This window comes from Miniopterus schreibersii, assembly GCF_964146895.1.
Source record: "Miniopterus schreibersii genome assembly, chromosome: 3".
NCBI classification, from domain to species: Eukaryota; Metazoa; Chordata; class Mammalia; order Chiroptera; family Miniopteridae; genus Miniopterus; species Miniopterus schreibersii.
Genome location: NC_138103.1, coordinates 81,005,367 through 81,031,793, shown reverse-complemented (window position 1 = coordinate 81,031,793; position 26,427 = coordinate 81,005,367). Strand labels below are relative to the sequence as shown.

Here is a 26,427-nt window from a genome sequence, read left to right as displayed (position 1 = left end):
AATAGAGATTCATGCCCATTAGTCCTGGCACATACAAAGGTCTTGGAAGAAAGTCTGTCAACCATCAAAATACTGCTTTTCACTGATGAAAGACTCTGAATCCAGAATCTCGTTTCCAGAGGGATTCTTAAAAACAGTGTAACTAAAATGTGGGTTAAGGAGAAAAGTTTGTTTTCCTCTGTCTTAACAAGGCAGTTTATTTGAAGTGGTTTACACCAGTACTTCAGCTGGTTTCATGGGAAACGGCCTCTTGGAGGTTTAATAGGAAGGAGGCTCTATTCACAAGAGCAATTATGACAAATTTATTGTTCCTAATCAATAGCTCTACTAAAATATATTCAAGTGTCTTTATTAAAACATTATAGGATTCTCATTAAGCCATTGATGATAATATTTTAATTAAATGGTAAAACTTTGTACTGATTTCATTATTTCAGCTAACATACTGTTCAGGTAATAAAATTAAGTTCATGCAGCAATACATCCCACATATACTTAAACTAGAAAAATAATAAAAATAATAATAGGCATAATTTTAGACAGTGTACTCACTGGCTGGCTTTCAAAGGTAACTGACCTCTGTAGGACTCTCCAACTCTTTTTCGACCATGCCTAATAATTACATACTGCACACTCAGAGGTATATGCATAGTTGTATGCAATGGAAGTTTCCTGTTCCCTCTAACATCTCTTGAAGCAAGCTTTCTCCAAAAATGTGATTTTCCAGAGTTAATAAGAACACTGACACTACCTGTGATCAGATACCAGTGTTGGCAACTCCCAGTGATCACTGAACCTCTGGGAGATTACTAGTGTCTGGCACATGGTAGGCTTTCTTAATTATTTTCAATAGTAAAAGAAAACATGACTAAGCATACTTTTTCATGTATGCTTAAAAGAACATAATAGACATTATGATCTCCAAAGACTTGCTTTCCAGATCTTTAGATGAAAGTCTGGTCCTACTAAGAGACAATACGAAGCAGAGTAAGAACATGGACTTGGACACTTTTTGTCAATGAAACTTGGTCAAATCATTTCAACTCTCTGAGCCTCAGTTTTCCATTATTCAAAATGGGATAATAATATTTATTTTGTACAACCGTCAGGAGGATCAAAAGAACTGTGAATGTAAATTATGCAGTCCCTGAACCCTAACTGTCATGAACTCAGAGTTTCCCTTCCTTGCCAAACAGTATTCTTAGAGGCACTGATAGAGTGAAATGTGATATAAGGGAGACTGATCTCTGAGAACAAACTGCACATTTTGATTTGATGAAAAATCAAATCACATCTTTAGGTGAAAAAAAGTAAAGACCTAACTCTACCTGTGAGGGTTAAAGAAATAATTCTTAAAGCAGGTGACTCTTTAGATGATGTATAAAAGATGAAGATAAATTTTGTGGGCAGAGAGAAAAGAGAGGGACAGAGAAGAGAGAATGCCATGGAATATCAACCATAAAGCTCCACGGGCCCCAGGGAGCATTTTTAAGCAGATGTGTAGGTATGGCTGAAATGTTGAGTGTGAGTGGAATGGTGTGTGAGGATGGTGGGCCTCTGATGGGACTCTAGAACATGTGCTGTCTCCTGTAAATAGCAGGACAAAATGTCAAGGACCTTATGGCATGGACCAAATGTCTCCATGGATGTTTTGGACAAAACCAAATGTCCTGTAGGGCCTCACCCATCCTAATTAATACACCAGGTTCAGAGCATCTATTGTCTTTTATAAAAATTATAAAATAATTCCAACAGCACAGACCCATCACTGTTATGTAATGCTGCTGGTTCATGAGTGCCTTTCTAACTTTTTTCCCAGTATCATTATCCTCGCCTACAAAATCGCCACTTGTCACTGTGTGCTGCTGACTGCAGAGGCAGCGAGAGCTGCTCAAGCCCCGCTTTCACCACACATGAGTGCCATCAGCTACCGCCTCTCCTCCCAGGGCAGGCGGCAAAGGCGGGCAAGTCAATACGATGGTCAACTCTTTATTTTTAATTTCACAAAGCTCACTTATATGCAAAACAAAGCTGGCTTTAGCAATTTAGGCAAGTTGCCAGGAAGATTCTTTAGAGCCTAAAGTCTGAGCATACAGTCTTGACTTGACTTTCAAAATATTTCAACGATTAAAGTGCTTGAGCCTGAAGAAACATTTCTGATCCACGGCTATTAAGAAGAATTAAAGTTACTGGTAAGAGCTAAGACTCTAATAGCTTGTTTTTGAAGGGACAGAATAATTAGGAGCCGCTGATGCAAGACTGAAGTAGAAGCAATTTCTGCAAACAGACATTAAGCATCAGTGGCATATGGGTTCATGGTGGAGATACTCTGCCAGCTGTGCAAAACCAAATCCATGGCAAATCTTTCTGTGTAATTATTTCTATGCAGGGTTTAATTTTCTCACCATTACTATATGTTTACAAAATAGTATATTAACATATTTTACAAAGAAGATTCATTATCATTACTTTAAGTAAATGATAGAAAATCAATTTATGAAGAAATCACTGATATTGAAAAACTTCAATTGCTAATATTGAACTTTCTGGGTAAAACTGTCTTCCTAATTTTAGAAATACTACTTTAGAAATACTACATGCCAGAGGTAATATGTTTGTTTAATTTGGTCCTAGAAGAAAAGAAAACAGTGTCACAAATGCTGCTCCTGGCTTCCAGGTGCAGACATAAGATGGGCACATTTAAATCAAACCAGTACATGGATCTCCAGAGGGAGAATCTGGGACTTTAAGACACTCCCTCCGTGGAATTTATGACAATGGAGCAGCTTGGTAGGTCTGTTCCCATACCAAAGAGCATGCATTTCAGAGCATAAAAAAATGGCAGAACCTTGTCCATGAGCTTCACCAGTGACAACAGTGAGCTTGGGTGAGAGGTCTTTCAGTAAGAACCTCTGCCTATGGTCCTCCAGCAGGAGGTCAGATGTGGTGAGAGCAGGGAAGACTCTATTTCCAAAAACTAAAGCAACTTACAATAGAAAGCAGGTCAGCACCAGCTGACACACCTGCGCAGAGCAAAATGCTATGTGTCAGCTATAAGGGGGTATGGCTTAAGATCAACCTGCTCAGGAGGGGCGATGCCAGGTATGTCATTGATAATAAGAGGAGCAAGAAGGCAAACAAGATCAGAAGCTGCCTAGTTTCGGAGGCTTGTTAGAAACTCCCAGAAAGCACCCCTTCCTGCTTATGCTGCAGAACCATGGGCACCGCGCAGACTCTGGCTCTCTCCAGGCACATCCTTCTGCCAGCAGGTGCCCTCACGCAGGAGAGACACAGATGCAAGACTCAGACCAGGATCTGCTTCAGTAAACCTCCTGGGACCTCCTAGACTGAGTGAGGGCCGCCCCACACATGCCACCCAGCCTCCATGCTCAATTCCAGTAACACAGAAATCACACTGCCGTGATTATCTGATATCTGAAAATTATGTAAATATCTGAGAGTGTCTTGTCCACTAGATTCAAGTTCATTGTGGACACAGAAGAGTTCCTGACCCGAGTCTCTATCAAAGGGGCATTTAATGAAAGAATGAATACAGCAAGGAAGCCGGGGAGGGTGACAGCATCCCTCCCCTTGAGAGACATGCTACTACCATGTGGCTTCTCCAGGAGCAGCAGCAGCGGGGGGTTTAGCATCTGGGCATGTGCAGAACTAGCATGTGCTGAAAGCAGAGCCCGATCTCATAAGCCCGTGGAACGTAAGGTTCAGTAGGTAACAGACACTGAACAAATAAAAAAGGAAATATGGACTTGAAATTATGTAAAGTCCCTTATGGTGAATGCATAAAGGGGTTGGAAGAAGGAATAATGAGCGCCTACTTGGGCTGCGGAGGAGTCCGGTTCCTCTAAGCAGAGAAACTATTTGAGCTGGGACCCGAGGGACAGGAGAGAGCCAGGGGCACTCCAGCTGGCCAGGCTTGGTGCATTCTGTGAACTAAAGAAGGTCAGGCACACAGGCAGTACACCACAGCTGAGGGCTTTGCAGAGGAGTTCTGAATTCAGTCTAGCGGGTATGCATTACAAGCACAAAGCACACATGATGCAGTCATTTTACAAGCTCACTCCTAACTTGAGAAGGGATTGAGGGAAGAGAGCATGCAGAGGGCTTCTAGATGTATTCTAAAATGACTCGGACTTGGAGCCTGATTGGGTGGGGATGAGGGAAGGGGCATCGTTGGCTGTGGGCACAGAAGCTGGAGGCAGCGTGCCTGGACTGGAATCCCAGCTCTGCCACCTACACGCTGTCTGGCTGTAGGCAAGTCACTTCCTCTCTCCAAGGCTCAGTTTTCATGCCAGGAAAAAGGAAGGAGGAATATTATTACCAGGATTAAGTAAAATGAAACATGTTAAACATAGTAAGCCCCAAATATATATGCTGATGTCAATCATTCTGTCTATTATTGTATTTATTCATAGATTATCATTCATCCAAAGAGTGCTCAGGGTATGGCACTGTGAAAATGAAGATCTATGAGAAAATGTTAGCTGAACTGGATTTCTGCTCTGTCTTGTGTAGGGAGGATCACAGGGATCAGTACACGGAAAAGAGCTTACTTAGTGTCACACCTACTAATGGGGGGCTCTATAGTACTATTATTTACAGATGAAAGATAGCAGTGAGAGGAAAGAGAAAGTTTATCTTTAATGAATAGATTCCTATGGCAAAAAAAGTAAATTTCTGCCAGTGGTCCTGGAAACTGATAATTTGGAAGTGGAAATGTCCTCAAGCTTATGCAGTGATCCCTTCTGAAAAGACCAAGGGCACAGACCTCACTCAAGACAGCTGTGGTGACTCTGGTAACACATCCCACCTCCAGGCCCTCAGCTCTTGTGGCTGAACTGTGCAGAAGGTAGGGTTTCTAGGAAAAGCAATTGCACAGAACAGTGAATGTGCGAGAAGGCAGCTTATCAGCTGGAGCAGACCCCACAGGTCGTACGTGGGCTGAAGGATCATGATGCCATATCATAATCAATATGACCTTCAGGGAGAAGCAACTGTACTTCTAAAGGGCAAACCAAGCTCTGCAAGCACAGAATCTTGGAGAATTTAAAGTAGAAAAGTGCCCCTTTTCTGAGTTCCAAATGCTGTGACTGTTGGGGTTGGGTAAAATGATGTGGACACGGCCCCTAGAACTCCTGTGAACCTCCAAAATGGAATGAGCACTTCTCCCTCTGCCTCGCTGGCATACACATCCTCCCACAACAAGCTCTTTCATTAGCAGGGAGGTGAAACTTGCCCTGATTATTAAGTAGCCAGCAAACCAATTCACCAGTAGGGAACAGGCTCTCTAAGCAGTTACTTTTCTCTTCCATGTAGAGACAGGCAGAAAGGTATCACACTAGTGGACACTAAACTTGGTAGCTGTGGTTCAGAGAAATACTCAACAGCGGGATATGGAAGGACACCTAGAGATGAGGCTACATCTGCAGTAGCCAGCTGCCTAGATGGCCCCCAACCTTGCCCTCCTCCTACTGTTCACGCCCATGTGTTACCCTCTCCCCTTGGTTATGGACTGAACCCAATGACCTGCTGCGGTGAACCGAATGCGCCAAAGGGATGGGTCAGATAAAGTTACAAAGATTATGACTTTGTCTTGCTCTTAATTTCTCTCTTGCTGATACTTTCTTGCCTGTCCCTTGCTTGCCCTGCAGAAGTTAGTGGCCATGTTGTGAACTGCCCTATGGAGAGGGCCAAGGAGCAAGAAACTGAATGAGGCCACCAGCCAATAGCTCATGAGATACTAAGACCTTCAGACCAACAGTCCATGAGGAACTGAATCTTGCCAACAACCACGTGAGTCAGTTTGGGTCCAAGTCCAGGGGAGCCTTAGGATGCCTTTGCCCCAGCCAACACCGCAACCACAGCCTTGAAACAGACCCAGGGTCAGAGGGCCCAGCCAATATGAGGGCCCTGGATCCCTGGCCCACAGAAACTATGACATAGATAGTAAGTGTTGTCTGGAGCTACTAAGTGGGGGAGGGGTGGATCTGTTATACAGCTATAGTTTACTACTACACACACACAGAGTATAGTTAACCTGAGATGGAAGAATTGAGAGGCAAAGCTAGGGGAGCAGGGGTAAGGCATCTCAGAAATTAGAGACAAAGGAAGTCCTCCACCCCTTGACCTTGACCCCAGGCTGGAGAGAAAAAGATGGAGGTGATGTTAGCAGAACCTCGAGGTTACTGGGCACAACCAAACTGGGCCCATCTATCAGGAGCTGGCACCACAGAGGAGAAGCAACTTTGAGGTTAAAAAGAGAAGACATATTATTGGTTCTCTATTCCCATGTTTCCCAAACTCCTGCCAGTGTCAGGTGGCCAGAACCCAGCTGGATGCCTGGGGCATCTTCCTGTTGGGTCAGCCCCTGTGACGCAGAGCAGAGAGGAGACGTGCAACAGATGGACTGGGGGTTAACAGGCCAGGCCTGGGCCAGATGCACACCATCAGAAACTTGGAGGTTACTTGTGTTTCCCCTGGGGAATCTGCCTCAGGCTGGGACATCAGGTTTAACATAGTTATCATTTATTTTTCACTGCTGCATGGATCCCCATTCTCACATCTCCATGTGGAGGGAACTGGAAATGCTCCCCATCTCTCTTCCCTTATTTTACTCTCCTCTTTGCAGAAGGTGGTGAGTGAGACGGGAGAAGGGACTAGCCCTATGTGGTGGGCTGGACACTGCCCTTCCCCCAAACAGCCACATCCTAGTTCTTGTGTGAAAGCTGAGCCATGGCGCAAAGATGTCTACATCCCAATCCTCAGAATTGAAAAATGCAACCTTACATGGCAAAAGGGACTGTGCAGGTGTGATTTAAGTTCAGGATCTTGAGATGGGAGATCATCCTGAACTGTCTGGTGGGTCCAATTAAACAAGGATTTTTATATCAGAGGGAAAGACGATCAGAGTGGAAACAGGAGATGTGATGGTGGAAACAAGAGGTTGGAATGAGGCAGGAATTGGGTGGCTTCTGGAAGCTGGAAAAGCAAAAACATGAATTCTTCTTTAGAACCCATGTAAGGAACCACCCTGCTAACACCTGACTTTACCCTGGTGAAACTGATTTTATACTTTTGGGCTCCAACACTGTAAAAGAATAAATTTGTGTTGTGTAAGCCATCAAATGTGTGGCAATGTTTGTGGTATTTTTAGAAGCCACAGAAAATCCATACTGCCTGCTCACCTTAGCCAGTCCTTGCTGGCTCTGTTGGAGCTTCCATAGGGAACATGGATTCTGATGGGCAGGCTCTTTCTGGTGGGGAAGGGACCAAACATGGGTGGGGCATGTAAAAGGGCCAGGTAAAGTGCCAGCAAACTCGCTTCCTCTCAGGTCCCATGGAGATATTTTTATCTCTGTCTCTCTGAGTCATGAGTGTATCTCTCAGTTGCTTTTGAAAAAAGGAATATAACATGACATGTGCTCCTGAAACCTTACTTAGTTTCTTGTGTGTGACAGGGACTGGTAACTGTGTGGGGGTATAAACACTATATATATTCCAGCTATCAGTTCTGTTTTTATGAAGAACGCTGGTGGAAACACCAGTTGATGCTAATCAAAAGAAAGCTGTCATAGCCATACTAATTTCAATAAAGCAGACTTCAGAACAAGAAAGATTACCAAGGACAAAGAGTGGCATTACGTAATGGAAAATGACCAATTCTGCAAGAATACATAATAATCTTAAATGTGTATACACCTAACAACTGCGAGTCAAAACACATGAGCAAAGCCTCACAGACTGAAAGAAGAGACAAATCCATCATTATAGTTGGTGATTCATATCCTTCTCTCGGTAAGTGATAGATCAAGCAGGCAGAAAATCAGTAAGGGTAGAAAGCACCTGAACTGCATGATCAACACACTTGACCTGGTTGACATTTATAAAACACTGCATCTCACAAGAGAAAAATATAGATTATTCTCAAAAATACAAGGAAAATTCGCCATAGTCGACCACATCTTGAACCATAAAACTAACCTTAACAAATTTGGACATATAGAAACCACACAAAGTATGTTTTCAGGCCATACAAGAATTAAACTAGGAATCAGTAGCAGGAAAGTAGTTGGAAGATCCCCCAAATATTTGGAAATTAAACAATATACTTCTATATAATCCATCAGTTAAAGAAAAAGTCTCAAGGAAAATTTAAAAACATTTTGAACAAAATGAAAATAAAAAGTCCACCTATCAAAATTTGTGATATGCAGCAAATGTGGTACTTAGAGGGAAACTAACAACATTAATTTCACATGTTAGAAAAGAATAAAGATCTAATATCTATAGCATCAGTTTTCATCTCAGGAAAGTAGAGAAAAAAGAGCAAATTAAACATACAGCAAGCAGAAGGAAGGCAATAAGAAACTGAGAGCAGGAATTAATAAAATTGAAATCAAGAAAATGATAGAGAAAATAAAAATAAATTAAAATATGTTTTTTTGAAAAGATCAATAAAATTGATAAATTTCTCTCTGGGCTAACCATCAAGCTTAGAATAACTAGAGGGATTTATAACATATTTGTTTTACAGGGTGCAATATCTTAGAATTTAAAGCAATTCTGCTTCCCAGTTTGATTACTGATTCAGGGTCTAAAGCAGCACAGTGATGACTAATAAATTGATAAATGCCATGTAGTCACCAAGCCTACAGATCATCCTCTGCTGCTGGATGAAGAGCTCAGGGCAGTTTCATGGTGGGATCCAGCGGGTGGTCCTTAAATTAGGAGGCTGTGTGGCAACAGTCTGTTTCTTGCTCATCAGTACTTTGCTTTATCTAGTCATACTCATTTCTCACAAAGGTTTTCTGATTTTCCAAGGGTCGTTCAGGGAAAACTGACTGTAGTTCTTGGGGTATTTTTTTTTTCCACTAAAAAACAAATACAAAGGGTAAGAAGAAAGAGAATTACAAATGATTTTTGCCTGGTTCTGGGAAAATAATGTGTGTTGGTGTCTCTAGTTGGGGCCACACAGTCCATACTTCTCTGACTGAACTTTCTCAGCACAGTTGCACAACCATTCCATAACCACACCACCACCAGAATCCTCCTTCTCAGTGAGCCCTGATCTTTTTTCCTGCCATTATTTCACAAAACTGTTTTTACATGGGTGTTCTGCTCTTTGTTCACATAAACGTGACTGGATAGAGCTGGAAGAGACCTCAGGATCATTTCTCCAAACCACTTATATTACAGATTAGGGTATTGCATGGAGAGGGCAGTGAAGGGCTGGAGGCACAGGTCCACCCCCAGATTCCCAGGTCAGTACTCTCTCCAGTGTCCCTGTTGGTGTCTTCTCACTGTCCCTGTCAGAAAAAGTGAATACATACCCATATTTCTGCTTCACACACATAATCCATCACCAAAAAGTGGGAATGGTTCCACCTTAGGCTTTGAAAAGACGCATTCTTTCTATAATACTTTCATTGACTTCCCTTTAAATAATCTAACATATCCAGCAATGGGCCCTGTGTCAGAAACTTGATCCCTTCTCAGTCAGCCATTAAAGTCAAGAAAATCACGTAACATTCTGCTTTTATTATGTGTCTTCTGAGAAAGCTAAGTCTTCTATTTAATACTTTACAACAGCACAGGTGGGGGAGGTGGCCTAAAGAGTTCCACAGTGGTTAGGGGGACGGGTGGGGTCTGCAGTCAGACTGCATGGATGGGATTCCTATACTTGCCACTTACAAGCTGGGCAACTCTGAGCCACCTGGTGCCACTCCCTGCACCAGGTCCCTCTCTGCAGTAGGACAGGTATGGGATGGTTAGCTGAGTCAGGATGTATAAAGAGCTTGGAAAAGCAGATATTAGCTAACTCAATGCCAATTAATTGTAAATGTTTATCTACTAGTTATTATCAACCCATTTTCTGAAAATGTATTTCTTAATAAAAGACATGACGATAGAGATGTTTCTGTTGATGTCATTTTGTTTTGTTTCATGTGGACACACACCACACGGTCTTGCTGGGCAGAAATGATAATTCTGTTTTAGTCAAAATGAATCACATACAACTTGGGGCAAATTAAAACTCTTAGCAATCTGTTCCATGAGAAATTCTGTTACATCATGCTTCTCCCTTCTTGTGCTTTGGAGCTCACCTTCTGACTTTCATCCATTCAAAAGAAATCTAATCTCAACTGACTTGTCACATATTCTAACTGGACAACATCACTTTCAGCTCTTTATTCCATTTCCATCATATTTGGTATCTAATGAAAATTGCTGTAGGGCTGCTCTCAGCATCACCTCTGTCACCAAACAAGCCTTTGATTTAAAATGTAGGACAGGGAGAGGCAGAGATGACCCTGCAAGGTTTATCTGAAGACTTCCCTCACCTTGACATTCGCATCACTGGGCACACAGCATCTGCCTGCTCTGCCCAGGATGGACCCTCCAGGGGCACTGCTTTCCCAGACTACATTGTTCTATCTTGTCCTCAAGCCTTCATGCAGGATCTCAAGTGCCTTGTTAAAATACAGACCCCTGTCTCCAATATCCTCCCCCTCCTGTCTAACAGCCCACTGTGTCTACTAGGAACATGTGTTCCTATCAGACCTCTGATGGGAAAGGGTTTTGTATTTTCCTGAATATATTTTCATTTTACAAGTCTTGCATTTCACACCATCTGCTAATCTGGGTACTTCTCATGCTGCCAGTCAGCTTAAATTTTATTTTTAGTTGCGAGCTTTGAGCAGACCATGAAAACTCTACAGGCTAAATTTTTAGACATTCTAAACAAAATATCCCAATGGTCTTTTTAGACCCCAGGAGAGTGTACTGTGTCAGAAGCTGAAATTGCTGAGAATTTCTTGGTGGTAATTTCATGCAAAGAAAAACAAAGCAGCTGCAAATGGAAAAAGGGTCAAATAACTGATGTTTATGTAACTGTATCGAGCACACTGGTAAGGAGAGTTGACTGTAAACAGGCAATCATATGTGAAACACAATACTGGGGGAAATTTTCAGCAAAGACAGCAAAAGCTAAGAGCTGAAAGGCAGGTTACTGAGAAGACCCCAAAGGACAGGATAAAAATCCTTAGGTGCCTTTTCACCTAAGAAGGTTCTAATCTTCCCTTGATCCCTCCAATTTGGCCTAACTGTAAGAGTGAGAAGCAGGGGTAGGAGCGCAATAGGAATGTCATGAATCGACTATCTTTCAGTAAAATGTGCGGTCTTACTTCACCAGCTGTCTGTTTAAAGCAGACCCAGCCAGGACGCCTTGCTTGAGAAGTGCTGACCAGCAGATCCTGGAATCTGTTCGTTCTGCCCTTTGGAGACTCTGGGGAGAAATGTTTAACAGTGACCCCCAAGCTGAAAAATGAATGGTGTGTGTGTCTGAATGTCCCAGCCAGTTACACAGTGTCAGAAAATGTAACTAGAACACGAAATCCAAAGCATCTGCTTAAAATCCAGAAGAGGAAGTTCAGATGCACCCAGGGCACCACGGAAATCAGAGGTAGGAAAAGAATGAAAATCCGATTCCCACAGCGAGAGTGGAGGTATTGAGACCCATTAAACAAAATTAACCTCATGCTCACTATGGATGCGACACAAGTGAAGCATCTTATGAGGCGCACAGAACAATATGATGGAGTCGTATTTCTAAGAGAAAGGATGACTTTGGAAGGTGCAAATTGTTAGCTTCTGAAAATTAAAAATCTATGTGTAGTTAACAGAACCTTAACAGCAGACATGTAAGGGTTTTGTGGGATGATAAATTATTACAGTTAGGGTGAAAATAAGATTTCTAGTTATTCTAGAGCAGGCCCACAGGTCAAGTCTGGCCACTGCCTGATTTTGTAAATTTAAAATTTACTGGAACACAGCGCCATCCCTATGCAAGTGTGTCGTTCACAGGAGTTCGTGCATGGCAGCGAGCATAGATGCCTCTGAGACCAGGTGGCCCAAAAATCTGAAAACGTTTACTCTGTGGTCCTTCCCAGAAGAAGACTGTGAATCCCTGTTCTAGCTCAGACATCAACCTTTCTTTGGGGCTCATGGTCTTACTCATAAGTCCTATGGACCATCTCATGGTGACTGGAGAGACTCTGAAGCACCAACTACATTCTAAGTGCAGAATCTGAGAGTAGGGATGGCTTGATTATGGTGCATTATTCAGTGAAGAGTTCTACTGAAGAAACAACACACTTCCTAAGTTGTTACTAATCTACAATTCTGGATCTCAGTGTCACAAGTCTCCTAGAAGATTCTAAGATGCTCAAGGATTTTTGTTGTTGTCACTGTTTGAAATCATAGTGATTTTGGTAGCCCTTAGAAAAGTATTAGAATGCAGCAGTTACTCAACATAAGTCTTCTGGATAGAGTAATGAATTTGCAATTGACATTAATAAGTTATCTAAATTTACAATAAAACAGATTTATTAAAATTATAACCTGATTTGTAAAAATAACGTAACTTAATTCAAGTTGTTTTTATTTTTAAAATTAGTTTTGAAAACTACTTTTCATACTCACCTCCAAGGCTACATAATAGTTTTCTACAGTATTGGACATTGAACTATATTGATCTAATTGATATAGTGTTACACTGGTTCCCTTAAGATTTATATGATTCATCCATTAACTGTTATAAAAGGTCACCATAGGATATTTTAATGGACATAGAGTGACTCTGGAAAAGGTTCTCTCCTAACTTTAAAAGTTGACTATGTGTTACTGAAAAGTAACAAACAAATAAGCTAAAGAGATAAAACACCCAGAAAGCCATAAGCTAATGAATGGCTGCCTTTTACTGAACACTTCACATGGGCCGGAACACTCAGTTGGGAATTATCTGTGCCCAGTCCTGAATCTAATCCTGTCATGGGTCCTCTCTGACAGATATGTAAACAGATGGTTAGAGAACCTAACTTACTTGCTAAGATTCTTACAAGCAGTTCATGCACAACTGGGATTTGAGCTCAAGTCTTTCTGACTCCAAAATTAAAGCTCTTTTCATTACACCTCTTTGTATCTTTGAAAGGGGAAAACATGTCTTTTAGTTCAGAGGAATTCAGCAAAAAACTGTTTTACAAAAAAACTTAACTTCTATTTTTGCTCATACAACATGCACATAGGCTTTCTTAGTCCTATGGCTTGAGGTTCACAAGATTAGGTAAGTGCACAGAGACATTCTATGTAAGCAGAGAGCACCCTCAGGTCTGCTGGGGAATGGGGAGCAAAGACAAAGCCCCTTCTACAGGAGTGTCAGGTAGTGCAGAGTCAGGAAGGAGAGCCAGGGCCCCTGAGCAGACAGGAACATGATGACTGTGCTCCCAGAGACAGGAGTCAGTTCAATTTTCATCTCATTTTTCTGCCCATGACAAGTAACCCAAGATCCTTGAATTTCTCTCTTCATGTGCTGTTTCCTAGTTTTTCAATCATTTTAGTGTTTTCCGATTCCTCTATAATACTATAAATTTGAAGAGCTCAGAAAGGGATTTAAAATCCATGTGAGGGTCTGATTTATCTTGAATACAAGAGAATAACATAAAGGTTTAAGGACGTTGGGATTGCTGTCACTCTTTTGGATTCTCTTTAAAGGACACCACAACCTCACCTACCTAACAGTCAGCTGTCATGCTCAGAGATGGTGCAACAAGAAGGAGCCATCCATTACTTCCCTTATTTGGTGATATGCAAGGCACCTGGATGTTTATGATGTCCCTACCTTTGGCCATGCATCTGCATGCCCACTCACTCAGTCCCTCATGGGTTTATTCATGCAAGCATCCATTTAACATTATGTACCCTCGGAGCTGGGACAAACACACATATTTAAAAGCTTTTGACCCTGTCACAGACTCAAGGCCCAGGGAATGTGTGGCAGAGGGACATACAGACAAATAAGCATGCTGACATGTGACGTGATAATTCTTGTAAAAACTAGTAATAATAACAAAGGGCAGGCGCTCTGTGAGCACAGAGAGTGAGGAGGGGGTTCCCACCACCTCAACCCTCATCTCCAGATCAGTGATTCCCCACTGGTCATGGAGGGCCAAGGATACTGACCCCTTCACCACATTAGTTCTGCTTCTGGTCTACTCAGATCTGTCTACTGGCAGAACAAATCAAACGAGGAAAGGAGAGTGGGAATGCTCTGATGGAACATAAGACTTTGTGGCATGAGTCCTTCAGACAATGCTGAGATAAACCTGCTAAACTTTGAGAAAACCAGACAAACCCACTGCTTTGGACTTAACTGTCAAAGCCCTAACCCTAATGTGACTATGTGACTGTATTTGGAGTAAGAAAGTAATTAAAATTAAATGAGGTCACAAGGCTGGAGCCCTGATCCAATAGGATTATTGTCCTTATAAGAAGAGATACCACAGCGTCCTCATGTGCACTTGCTGTTGCTCCCCCAACCCCCACCATGTGAGGACACAAGGAGAAGGCAGCTTTCTGCAACCCAGCAAGAGAGCTCTCACCTGAACCTGGCCATGTTAGCACACTAAGCTCAGATTTCCAGTCTCCAAAACTGTGAGAGAGAAAAAATTCCGTTTTTTAAGTCAGCCTGTCTATGGAATTTTGTTATGGCAACCTGAGCTTCTAATACACCAAAACATGTAATAAAACTATGTTTTGTCTCTTTATCTGCTCTTTCCTTCTTCCCCTTCCCATTCTTGGTCCATATCTTGACCTAGAGTTTGAGGCTCAGACATGACAAAGAAGATGAAATTGTTAAGAAACCAAAGAAATGACTAAAGACTAAATATTTACAGCTTGACACACACAGATAACATTTCTTCTTTACCTAGAAATTATCCAGAACACTAAAGATCCTGGAATATCCACACATAATTTATATTTTCAACAAAATTAGAAGATCAATAGAACCTCCAGACTCCAAAGTGGGTATGGGGGCTACCAAATGCAAGCGGGGCCCAGTGGTAGGAAGCTGAGAAAAGACAGTTGAGAACTCTCCTAGAGGAGGCCACAGACATCAGAAAGGAAGCTGAGAGGGGCCACTCCAACCTGAGGGTCCACCAAGAGGTGTGAAGTCCAATTCTCTAGTTTTCAATTGAGGGAATGTTGATGCGAGGCCTTCTGGTGACACATAGCTGTATCCGTACATGTCTCCATGACCAGAAAACTGAGACTAAGGATGGTCAGATCCATCCCATTAAGGTGCCACATGGTTGGTCTGAGTGAGGGGAAATGTGCAACCTTCAAAATTGGCTTGGGAAGAGCCTGGCTTCTCTGTGCCACTTCAGAGAAATAGTGGCACGGGAGTCCAAGATGTCCTACTGGCAAATGACCCTATTAATGCTTCCTTTTTTATATCTCTCTTGCACTCCAGACAAGAGAAGAACTGTGTCTCAAGGGTTTCCAATACCAGGTGTTCCATTAACCTACAGGAGCTCAGATTTTCAGGCATCAGTAAAACTTCCAAACTCCACTAATTAGTGTAATGTGGGCTTCTAGTGCCTCACCAGGATGAAGCTCACTGCCTTGAGTCTGGGTAGGGTACACTGCAGGATGGTCAACACCACCAGAGCTGGGTCCTGAAGGACTTAGATATCTAACACTTGCCCTATCAATTCCATAGGTCATTTGGAATTTAATTCTTAACATAGTCCCCAAAGTGCTTTTATGTTTCACTTCTCTTAGCTTCTGTAAAAGTCATTTACATTTAGCAAAACACATTGCTGCTACTGCTAACTATGATTCATTGATAACAGATTCTTCCCACATGAGTCCACTGAATCAGCACCAAGGCCAGCAACTATCAAGGGAGGCTGGCATTACCTTTGCCATTTTACAGATGAGAAAACTGACCAAACTAAAGAATTAGTCCAAGTTCATGCAATGTTGCCGTATGTATCGTCCTCCAGGAAGCATGTTCTGAAATACAGTTCACTATTTATTCAGGAGTGCTCTTTGGCTCAATGCCCGTGGGGAGGGAAGGAAGCCAGTCTGGTCAGAGGAAGAAGCTGAGCTATGAGGCAGATCTGACAACTTCAGATAAAAAACACAGAAGCTCTAGAGCTGACCCATCAGAACTGCTCTGCATTGGGCCAAAATGGATAGAACATTTAATCAATCTGTGATAATGTATTGTATTTGACATGAATCTATTGCTTTGAACTAACAGAGGGCACAGAGTTCGGATGACATAGTCAAGAAGAGGACAGAGGCAGCTGATAGGGGACAGACCATCATTGTTCATTTTTCAAGAAATCCTTCTTTTTGATGCTCCTTTGATAAAATTTCCAAGATAAAACTTGTGCTCTTATAGGGCTTCCCTTTACCTCTGGCCCTTCTATCCTCTCCCTAAAACAGTCTCCTAAATGTTGGACTATAAACCTAGGTCTCATTCCATCATTACAGTAAAACAGTTAATTACTGACATGAAAGTTCTCTGTCACAAACATTCTCATAGTTTCATTCTAAAAATTGCCAGAGCATTTTTAAAGTGATTTGATGTCCTGCAGGAGAGCACTAATGTTTGTTGTTTACTTGCCCAACCAAATGAACTTTCCCTGGTGGGATGGTGCAAACTTCCTGCCATACAAAAGAGAAGGGGGTTCCTCTGTCAGGCTTGGGGAAGGGTCAGGAAGGAGAGAGGAGAGCAGGACTGTGAGGTGCACTTAGATTTGCTTTGGGCTTAAGACACATGAGGCACTCCTCTGTGTTTACTAACTCTTTTCTATGTTTGTCCCCACTCCTTCCAAATCATAATCTTTAGAACAGATAAACAATAACTTGTAAAAGAGAAGATGGATATTAACCAATAGCTGGATACCACACAGAATGAACAGTCGTATAGACTCCTGTCTACCCCCACTTGTGGAAAATATTAGTATCTTGTGCTTCTCTAAAGACAGAACAGTAGGAGCAGTGGTCCAAATTCCCAACAATTAGTCTCTTCCACAGCCAGAAACTGGGCAGCTGGTTTTCCTTTGAGCTTCTCAGATTAGATGCTAAATGCAATTTAATTCCAGACTCCAATATACAGTTCCTGAATTATACTGAAAAAGAATCAGTTATGTAACGCATCTGCATTACTACTGATTACACACTTGCCATAGACGACAGGCTATATTTTCTATTTTAGGTCCTATCTAAAACTTTTCTAATTATATCATGACTTAAAGATATTAAATTACCCACTGTGTAAAAGAATCCTATAAAATTTCTGAAAAATATGAGTAATCCTGTTAGAAAATCAATAAGGACTTCTTAGTTTATCTTCTTTAATGAATATGGATTTTCATTTAACTGGCTTGCTTCAGTAAATCTATATTCAAATTCCTTCCTCTCTCATGGGAATATAAAAGTTATATGAAATGAAAATTCAGAATGTGCTGTAAATGCCAAGGAAATAAAAATGTAAGGAGAGTAAGTCAGTTTCAAATATAAAATGCAACTGTGATATAGAAACAGGAACATCTGAAAATTCCTGGAGGATGGTTCAGTATCCTGCAGATACCGATGCTGATCTATATAAGCTTAGCAGATGGAGAAGAGGTAAAATGTATATTTAATGTGAAATTAATATTACACACACACAGGCTGCAAGCTGGACCATGCTACTGATCAATGGACCCACTGCCTCTGTCTGAGAGGCAGGACTCCTGGCCAGGTTCTTAATCTTGTCTAAGGGCTGAATAACTGCCACCCTCAAGGGCTCAAGCAGAAGGCAGCCACCAGGGCATCGGGTGGGAGGTTTCACTGTGTTTTCCTTGCCTCAGTTTCCCTTTGCCTTGATATAATTGTAAGCAGAATTACAATCACTGCTCCTGTGGAACTTTCAGTCCAATGCATGTTATGCTACTGATACAAGCAAACTTGTTTTCTAGTTAGTTACAAATTGGTAAGAATTTTTTATTCTTATGCTAAATTTATGATAGATAAATAAAATATTCTTATACAAACAATGTAAGAATTTTTTTCTTTAGGTTTCCTGATACTTAAATATTTTCTACCCTTAATAAACCGAGATTCCAGAAATCTTTTCTTTGAAACCCAGTTAGGAAGACAGAAAAGAATTAGAAGAAAAGTGCTGTACAAAGGGAATCACAGAAAGTAACTGAAAAGAATCTCTTTCTTTTCCATAAATAAACTCTGAGATGTGTTCCTTTGCTTTCTGTTCCTTGTTGCATGCTCTCTCCCTGCCTTTCTTGTCTTTTCCCTTCCCTCCCAAAGAACTCACTGCTCAGCGATCAGCACAGCAAAGAAGCATTTGCACCCACGCCGGGGGGGGGGGGGGGTGCTGAATTTGTGCAAAGTGACAAAGTGGGCTGGATGTGAGAAGTGTCTAGGGGGGAGATGCAAGCACAGAAGACAAAACCTGAGCTGGGGGAGTGGGATATGCCTAGAGAGAATGGTAAGCTGGGCCAAGTGATAAGGCACCAGTGTGGATGGAGGGGGTGGAAAATAAGATAAGAGACTGGTTATATATAGGGATTCATTAAATAAGTTAATATATTAAGAACCAAGGAAGCTAATTTTTCCCCCACTATTGGTCAGGGGAGCCATAATGAAAAGGCAGAAAACTGTCATGAAACCTGTGATGAGTTGAAAATGGAAATATCAGTGGGAAGTCTTGTGTTTAATAAATAAGTATATATATATATACTTTAATATGGGGCCCTAAATAACCCATTGACAACTAATAACCCATTGATACATCATTGAAACAGGAAACTAATAAGGAAACATTGGCCTTAAATGACACATTACACCAAATGGACACTATATGCACATATATGAGCATATGAAAATTTTTGTGGGCCTGGCCTTGGAATAGTGGCAACCCAATGAAATGACACAGATCCCAGGTCTTGCCTCCAAATGCCATTCTTCACTAAAAAGAACCAGGGCTCCTTGGCGAGAGGCTGATTTTAGGGCCGGGCAGGGAAAGGACAAGAAAAAGCTGAAACATCATGATGTGCCAGAAAGGAAGGATGGGGACACACAGAAGGACGCTGAAGCCAGCTTGAAGGGGTGCCCAGAGGACAAATCTGAGACCATATAGACAACAAAATCAACAGTAATTGCCATGATTGATAACCTACTGAATAAAATAGAAAAACACGAGACAGTGTAATGTGCCTAGTTTCAAAGTACCTCTCCACAAATATGTATTAATTACAAAGAGGAAATGAGTAATGTCAAAGTAGAAATGCCTGGTGGACAGCATTATAATCCTAATGACCACCATAAGTAATGGGACAAAAAGGAATTATGTACCCCTAATAGAAGGTGGTGCAGACACATTGTCATGTCTATGATTCCTGCCAATGATGCATGACCTCCACCTCTTCAGAAAGAAACATCAGACACCCCAAATTGAGGAACATTTTACAAAATAGCTGGTCTGCAATCTTCAAAAGTGGTAAGATCATGAAAGCCAAAGGAATTGTTCCAGACTAAAAGAGACCAAAGAGACCTAAGACCACAGTGCAGTGTACGATTCTGATCTGTGTGTTTTGCTACAAAGGATATTAATGGGAAAGCTGAAGGAACCCATATGGCAGTAATACAGCAATGAGATTTCCAGATTTTGATAGTCACATTATGGTTATGCAGGAGAATGGCACTGTAGGAAATACTAAGGCATTTGGGTAATGGGACATCAGTTGGCAACTTACCTTGAAATGGTTTAGGGGAAAAAAACAAAACACCCTCTGTACTGGATTGGCAACTTATTGGCAGATCAATGACTGTTCCAAAGTAAAAATAAAAAATGTATCAGAGATTACATCAAAAAAACAAAAGATAAAATGGCTATAGGAAATCCTCATATATCAATAATCATCCTAAACGTAAATGGACTGAATTCACCAATAAAAAAGCATGGAGTAGCTGACTAGATGAAAAAGCAAAATCCAACTACATGCTGCCTTCAGGAGACACAGTTCAGCTGCAAGGACATATACAGATTCAAAGTGAAAAAAGTGGAAAATGATTCTCCAAGCAAAAGGTATCCAGAGAAAAGCAAATGTAGCCATACTCATATCAGACAAAATAGACTTTGAGATTTAAAAAAAAAAGTAACAAGACCCAAAGATGGACATTTTATAATGATGAAGGAGACAATACATCAAGAAAATGTAACACTTCTCAATATATGTGCACCCAATCAGGGAACACCAAAATATGTAAAGCAACTACCACCAGAACTGAGGGGAGAAACTGACAAAAGCAGTAATAGTAGGGGACCTAAATACCCCAATGACAGCTATGGGTAGATTAGCCAAACAGAAAATCAGTAAGGAAATATCAGCTTTGAATGACACATTATACCAGCTGGACATAATTGACATTAAAAGAACCTTTCATCCCAGGGCACCAGATCATACATTCTCTAGAGCACATGGAACATTCTCAAGGACAGATCATATGTTGGGGCACAAAACTAAAAAGTAAACTTTGTGTTTAAATATGTTAGACGATATCATCCATAATATTCAGTTATTAGCTTAGTTTCCCCAATGAGGTGATATATCAGAGTCTGAGGATGAATTCTACTTCAGGACGAATGCTGGTAAGATGAATTTCCAGAGAACAATAAACTCTGTTACTCACCATGGAAGGGAACTAAGGTTAGGTTGCCTATTAAATCAGTAGTTTTGTTAACAGATAAGTACTACATGTCACCAATGGGTTGCCAGTATTACCAAAAAAAATGAAATAAAAATATTTAGTATGGATCCATGCTAAATAAATATACTCTTTAACTGATGGCTTAGAAGGCACGGTGATATTAATCATCACAGATGGGCAACCTCTTCAGTCAGACCGTATTCTCTAAACAATTACACCACAGCAATCTGTAGCATTCTGACTTACATACATTTTCATTAAAATAATTCAATAAAGTGTTTTTTCTTGTAACACAAACCAATGCTATTTTTCGGTTATAGTTCCAGCTCTTTCCTTCATTACTTTGACATTTACCCAGGAACCTTCCATTACGTCTGCTGGCATATTTTGTCTTTCCAATTAAAGTATTTCTAAAAGGATGGAAAACTGATCTTATGTTTTCCTGTTCCTTTCAACTATATTCTTAAATGAAGTACTATAGAATGAAGAATTTTTATTCTTTTTGTTATTCCAGAATTATCTTACCTCTGGCTGTCCACTGATAAGTATTTTCCTTTGCTGGTTTTAGAATTGAGTAAATAAAAATTCAAGATGACACTCTTCCCCTCAATTATTATTATTTTGTAACCAATGAAAGAAAAGTGTTTAAAAAAAACCTCAATATATTTTTTTATGACCTAGAATATGACAGGTTCTTTGCAAAGCACTTTTTCCTTTTTAAAAACAATCCCATTTGATCATACATCAATAATCACCCTAAATGTAAATGGAGAGATGTTATAATCTTCATCTCCCAGCTATATTTTCTGTAACAGCCTCTCCAGCAGACACTCATTTATGCACAAAGGGGCAGAAGAGACAGGTACAAAGTGATGAAGGGATGCATTCCACGGTAACCCAAAGCAGGGAGGTGCTGGGGGCCGTGAGACATGTTTGAGTGACTGTTGCAATGTGAGGAGGATTTTCCTGCAGTGATTTTCATAATGTCAACTGGCAGAAACAAATCCGTCACCAGGCCCTGCATGGCACCACCTCAGGCTGAGCCTAATGGCCCCACTAAAAGGTGGGTGGAAGAGTGGAATTTATGGGAGAAAGAAAAATGTCCCATAAATATCCTCAGGAGAGGCTCTGAAATGCAGAAAAAGGAAGCAAAAGCTGTGGCAGAGCTTGTGAAAAAGGAACATTTCTCCCACCTCTTCCCAGGCATGGTTGGATTGTTTCTTCTTTGAAAACACCCACCTTTCATTCTTTCATTTGATTAGTTACTGACTGGCCTCCACCTGTGTCAGGCATGCAGGTTACAGGCATGTGTCTACTCTGCTCAGTGGGTGGGAATGCACAGAAAAAACACGGCTTTCCTCTGCATCCTGGGAGTGGACGCTTCTTAGTAATATCTGCAAAAGTCTAGATGGAACTGGAGCCCACTGTGCAAAAGGAGGAGCCATCACCTTCACAGGGGCTCAGTGCCCAGAAGGATGTTTCACAAACACAGGCCTGTCAGGCTGCTCTTTGTGAACATTGTATTATAAGAGCTGGGAGAGAAACATTGAGAAAAGCAATTGATCCCTAGAAAGCTTTCCAACTAAGAGAGATTACTACAGACCCAAGGGTCAGCCTCCAAGTCCATCTCATATTTCCACATAAAAAATTCCATCAAGCACAGGAGAAACTAGTTTCTCAGACCCCATAGGGCTCAGGTGAGCCACAACTAAAGTCTCCTTTCAGCAACAGTGCTGTCCGTCACTACTTCTCAGCCCTGGTGCACTTTGCACCATGGCTGCATCTCTTACATTTGATTCCAATGGAGCAAAATAAAACATACTTTTACAGGTAAAAAGGAGACTATTAGAAAGAACTCTAAATCCCTGACCCTCGTGTTTACAGATGCACATACCAGAAGGTCAAATTGCTTTTCAAATGCTTTTAACTGCTTAAATGGGTGGCTTCTTTAAAATACCACTTATAAGTAAAGTTAAATTTGCTGTCATCACATTTTAAATAACTTATTAAAATATCCATGGACCTGCCAGAAGATTAAAAATGAAGTAATCTTTTGTCCTCTAGAAAGACAGGATTTTGGGTATCAAGGTAGAGAAAGGTAGGAGAGAATTATGAATTTAATTGTAGAAGTTAGTTCACTCTAAAAATAAGAGCACTAAATTATAATATATAATGAGAATAGCTTTTAACCATCAAAATCACACCATTCAGCAATCAACAAAATGGAATTGCCGTTTCCAGTTTTCACTGTTGCTAATTGCTAAGTGACTGTTGGTTCCACTGATGATGGGGGCGGGGGGGGGCGTTATGGCTGGCTACCCATTAGCAATACTCAGTCAAGGTCAGAGAGCAAAACTGTAGCACCTGCCAGGTATGAACAGTCATACTCTGAGCAGGCACATGGCACCTCAGGCACCCCAGCAGAATGGGAAGGTTACCTACCTGCCAAACCAGGTGCTCCTTGGCCCCGGGTGTCGCAGACAGGCAGACACTCAGCACGATGGTATGGGAAGAGGAGGTGAGCACGCTGGCGATGATGGCATCTCGCATGTTGAAGGGCAGCATGGTGTAGACCACGAAGATGATGAAGAGGAAGAATGACACCTGCAGGTGGAGAACAGTGAGAGTCACAGAGAGTCCCCATTCCCAAGTGCTTCCACTCTCCTGCCCATTACAAGCTGCATAAAACATCGTGAACTGCACTCATTAAGAAATACTGTTATGACAAAACCAAACAGCATGTTCAAAAATATCTACTGGATTACAATAAAGGATTAACCACTGTGATGGTGAAAACCTGTTCTACTTAAAAAATTGGGGATTTCCAGCTTTGATATTGAAAGCATGGCAAACATGAGGTTAATCAGAGTACTTCCTGGGTACAGAGGCAAAGCTAGTTCTCAAATCTCGGGGTTTGTGCCTGAGCTTTGGAATGCACATCTAGATCCTTTAAGTTATCTATAGCATGGCTTCAGAAGACTCAGGGAGGGAGGGAAGTGCCTTCTGGGGGAGTTAGTGAGAGTAGATAGATGCAAAGGGCATGAACAAGTAAGAAACAAAATAAAACAGCTTACAGGTGGTTTAGCTGCTGTGAAAACAGTTCAGCAGTTTCTCAAAAAGTTAAACATAAAATTACCATGAGAACCAGTAATTCCAATCCTCAGCATATACCCCAAAAAACTGAAAACAGGTGCTCAAACAAATACATCTACATGCATACTCTTAACAATACTAATCACAATAGCTAAAGGTGGAAACAATACAAGTGTCCCACAACAGGTGAATGGATGAACTGCAGGTGGTATATCCACACAATGGAATACTATTCAGCCATAAAAAGGAAAGACACACTGACACATGCTACAGTGTGAATGAACCTCAAAAACATGCTACGTGATCAAAGCCAGGACAAGAGACCCCATATTGTATGATTCCATTTATATGAAATACCTGGAATAAGTAAATTTAGAGACAGAAAGCAGATTGGTGGTTTCCAGGGGCTGGAGAAGGGGGAATGGGAAGTAATACGTACAGAGATTCTTTTTAGGAACCAGATAGAAGTGGTGGCTGCACAGCATTATGAATGTACTAAATGCCAATAAAATCTTCCCTTTAAAATGACTAATTTATGTTATGCAAATGTCATCTCAAAAAAAAAAAAATCAATATGAAACAGCTTAAAGAAAGGTTTGTAATGGAACAGAAAATGGATTAGTAGGCAATAAAACAGGCCATTTTCATTTAAAAAAGAAGCAGAAACAGAAGAACATCAAAATGGATTGAGGTCAGGGAAATCTGGAAGGTAGCATTTGGTATTCGGTGAGCCTCACCACCCAGCTCTTCCCTAAAAACCAAATGGGAAGCTAAGGGCAGAATTTGCCCCACATTCCCAGCATGACCTGTGCTACTTTAGAGGATCCTGAACCCTAGCACAGCAGAAAGGACGGGAGACACTGCACCAGCTGCTCCGATAGTGGGGAGAGGTGTTCATGAGGAGGGACTTCTGTTCCGACATTAGGCCTGCCTCCCCTCCTGCGCAGGCACGGGGTTATGTGCTACATAGAGCAATCGAAAAGCAGCTGTACTGGTTCTGTGAAGTAGGGCTCCTCAGCCTCAGCCTCAGGGCTGCTGACATTTGGGGCCAGATCATTCTTGATGTTGGGCAGCTCTCTGTGCATTGCAAGGTGTGTAGCAGCTTCCCTGGCTTCCGCTTACTAGATGCCAGGCAGTACTCTGTCCCTTTAAAGTTGACAGTGCTTCCAGACATTGTTAACTGTCTTCCAGGGGGTAATATCACCTCTGGCTGAGAACCACTAGGCTACAGAAAACGTTTCTTTTAAGAATGAGAAAAACAACTGTTGTGTAGTCATGGCTTATTGAGAAAATTAAATTTTCTTTGGAATACCTAATATCCAGCAAATATATAGGAAATATTTTTTTATTAATTTATTGCTATTTTTACACATAGCCTTTATGCAAAACCCTTTTATCCTACAAGAGGTATTAAATGAATACTTCCAGGTATGAGAATTCACAATCAATCACAAAAGAAAATACTGGTTTTATAAGTACATATTTTTCTTCTAATGTAATAACTTTTAACACTTCTTTGAAATTACCAGAACTTTGAACAGCTTACTTTTGGACAGCTTTAAACCTCCAACATTATTTCAATTAGCACACAGTGCTTGCAAACATCGTGGGCCTTGAAATGGAAGCACATGAAAGGCTTATCTACAGAAACCAAATGGAGAATAGACGTTTGGTTTTCCGACTACCGTTGCTGCTGTTAAGTGTTCCTTTTTAGATGACAAAATGAGTTTTTAAAGGTTAATTAAGCGAGTCACATTGAAAAGTTTCGGATTTCAGCGGCAGTGTTTTGGGAGCTCAGCTAGTGGTGCCTGAGTAGCGTTCCACAAGCTGGGCGGGAGGAAGAAAGGAAAGTGCCGTCTCGAGTCCCACAGGGGACCGTGCTTCACTCCTTATTAATCCCAGAGGCTCTCTCTTTTTCTCAGACTGCTTCCCAAAGCAACTTCAAATAGGGCCATATGCAAAACCAAAATGGATTTGGCACATCTAAAGAACGTGTGGGTAAAGAGCTCCAAAAAGTCTAATGCAGTCGCTTGGGCTTCCAGGTTACCATGGGGTCATTTCTGTGATGGAGATTCCCCAGGACGAATCTCTGTCCAGAGGATGGAGGGGGAGCCATTGATCTGATTACTGACACCCTGCAGAGAAACTGGGATTAGCACAGTGACTGAAGAGGGAGCACTCGTCCCAATATGAAGGTTTCGAGCGTCTCTCCTCACTCTAGTCCGCCCGGCGTTTGCATTTTGCAGGGCATGCTGCATTTACCTCCCCAACAGATCGACCTGAGCCGTGAGCTCCACAAAGTTAAGAACCTCAAACCAACTAACAGCCTCTCCTTTATGTTCCTAAACCTGTTCGACTTTCAGGGTAACTTGATTCTGCCCATGATATCTCGGTCCGCCAACCACCCAGGTACAAACTTTTGAGAACCCACTGTGACAACTTTCCTTCAGGTCCACATTCAAAAATGTCTTCATACTTTAGGAGAAACAAGATGGCCCGTAGGTCACAGCTGCACCCGCCGCCTCCGGCAAATGCATCAGAATTACACCTAAAATACAGAACCACCGTCACTCAGAGCCTCCTGAGATCTGGCTGCACAGAAGCCCTACAAGCAGGGAGCTGAAGCAGCACCGAGACAGGGAGGAGGGGGAGACGAGGGTGGATCGGGGCTGAATCCTGGACACGCAGCCAGGGGCCACCCCCGGCGCTGCACTTTAAGCTCGGGAGGGAATCTTGGGGTGGAGGTTTCCCGGAGGA

The 26,427-nt window shown here is 41.6% G+C and overlaps 1 protein-coding gene across 1 annotated transcript in view; it reads right to left on the bottom strand.

Annotated features, from left to right (window-relative positions):
- The window catches only part of ADCY2 (adenylate cyclase 2), a gene marked incomplete at its 5' end in the record, with an annotated part of 295,855 nt that overhangs the window by 186,511 nt on the left and 82,917 nt on the right, over positions 1 to 26,427 (bottom strand). The window contains one exon of the mRNA XM_081133157.1: positions 23,020 to 23,181. Coding sequence (XP_080989283.1) covers positions 23,020 to 23,181 — 162 coding nt within the window. The remainder of the gene's footprint in view (positions 1 to 23,019; positions 23,182 to 26,427) is intronic.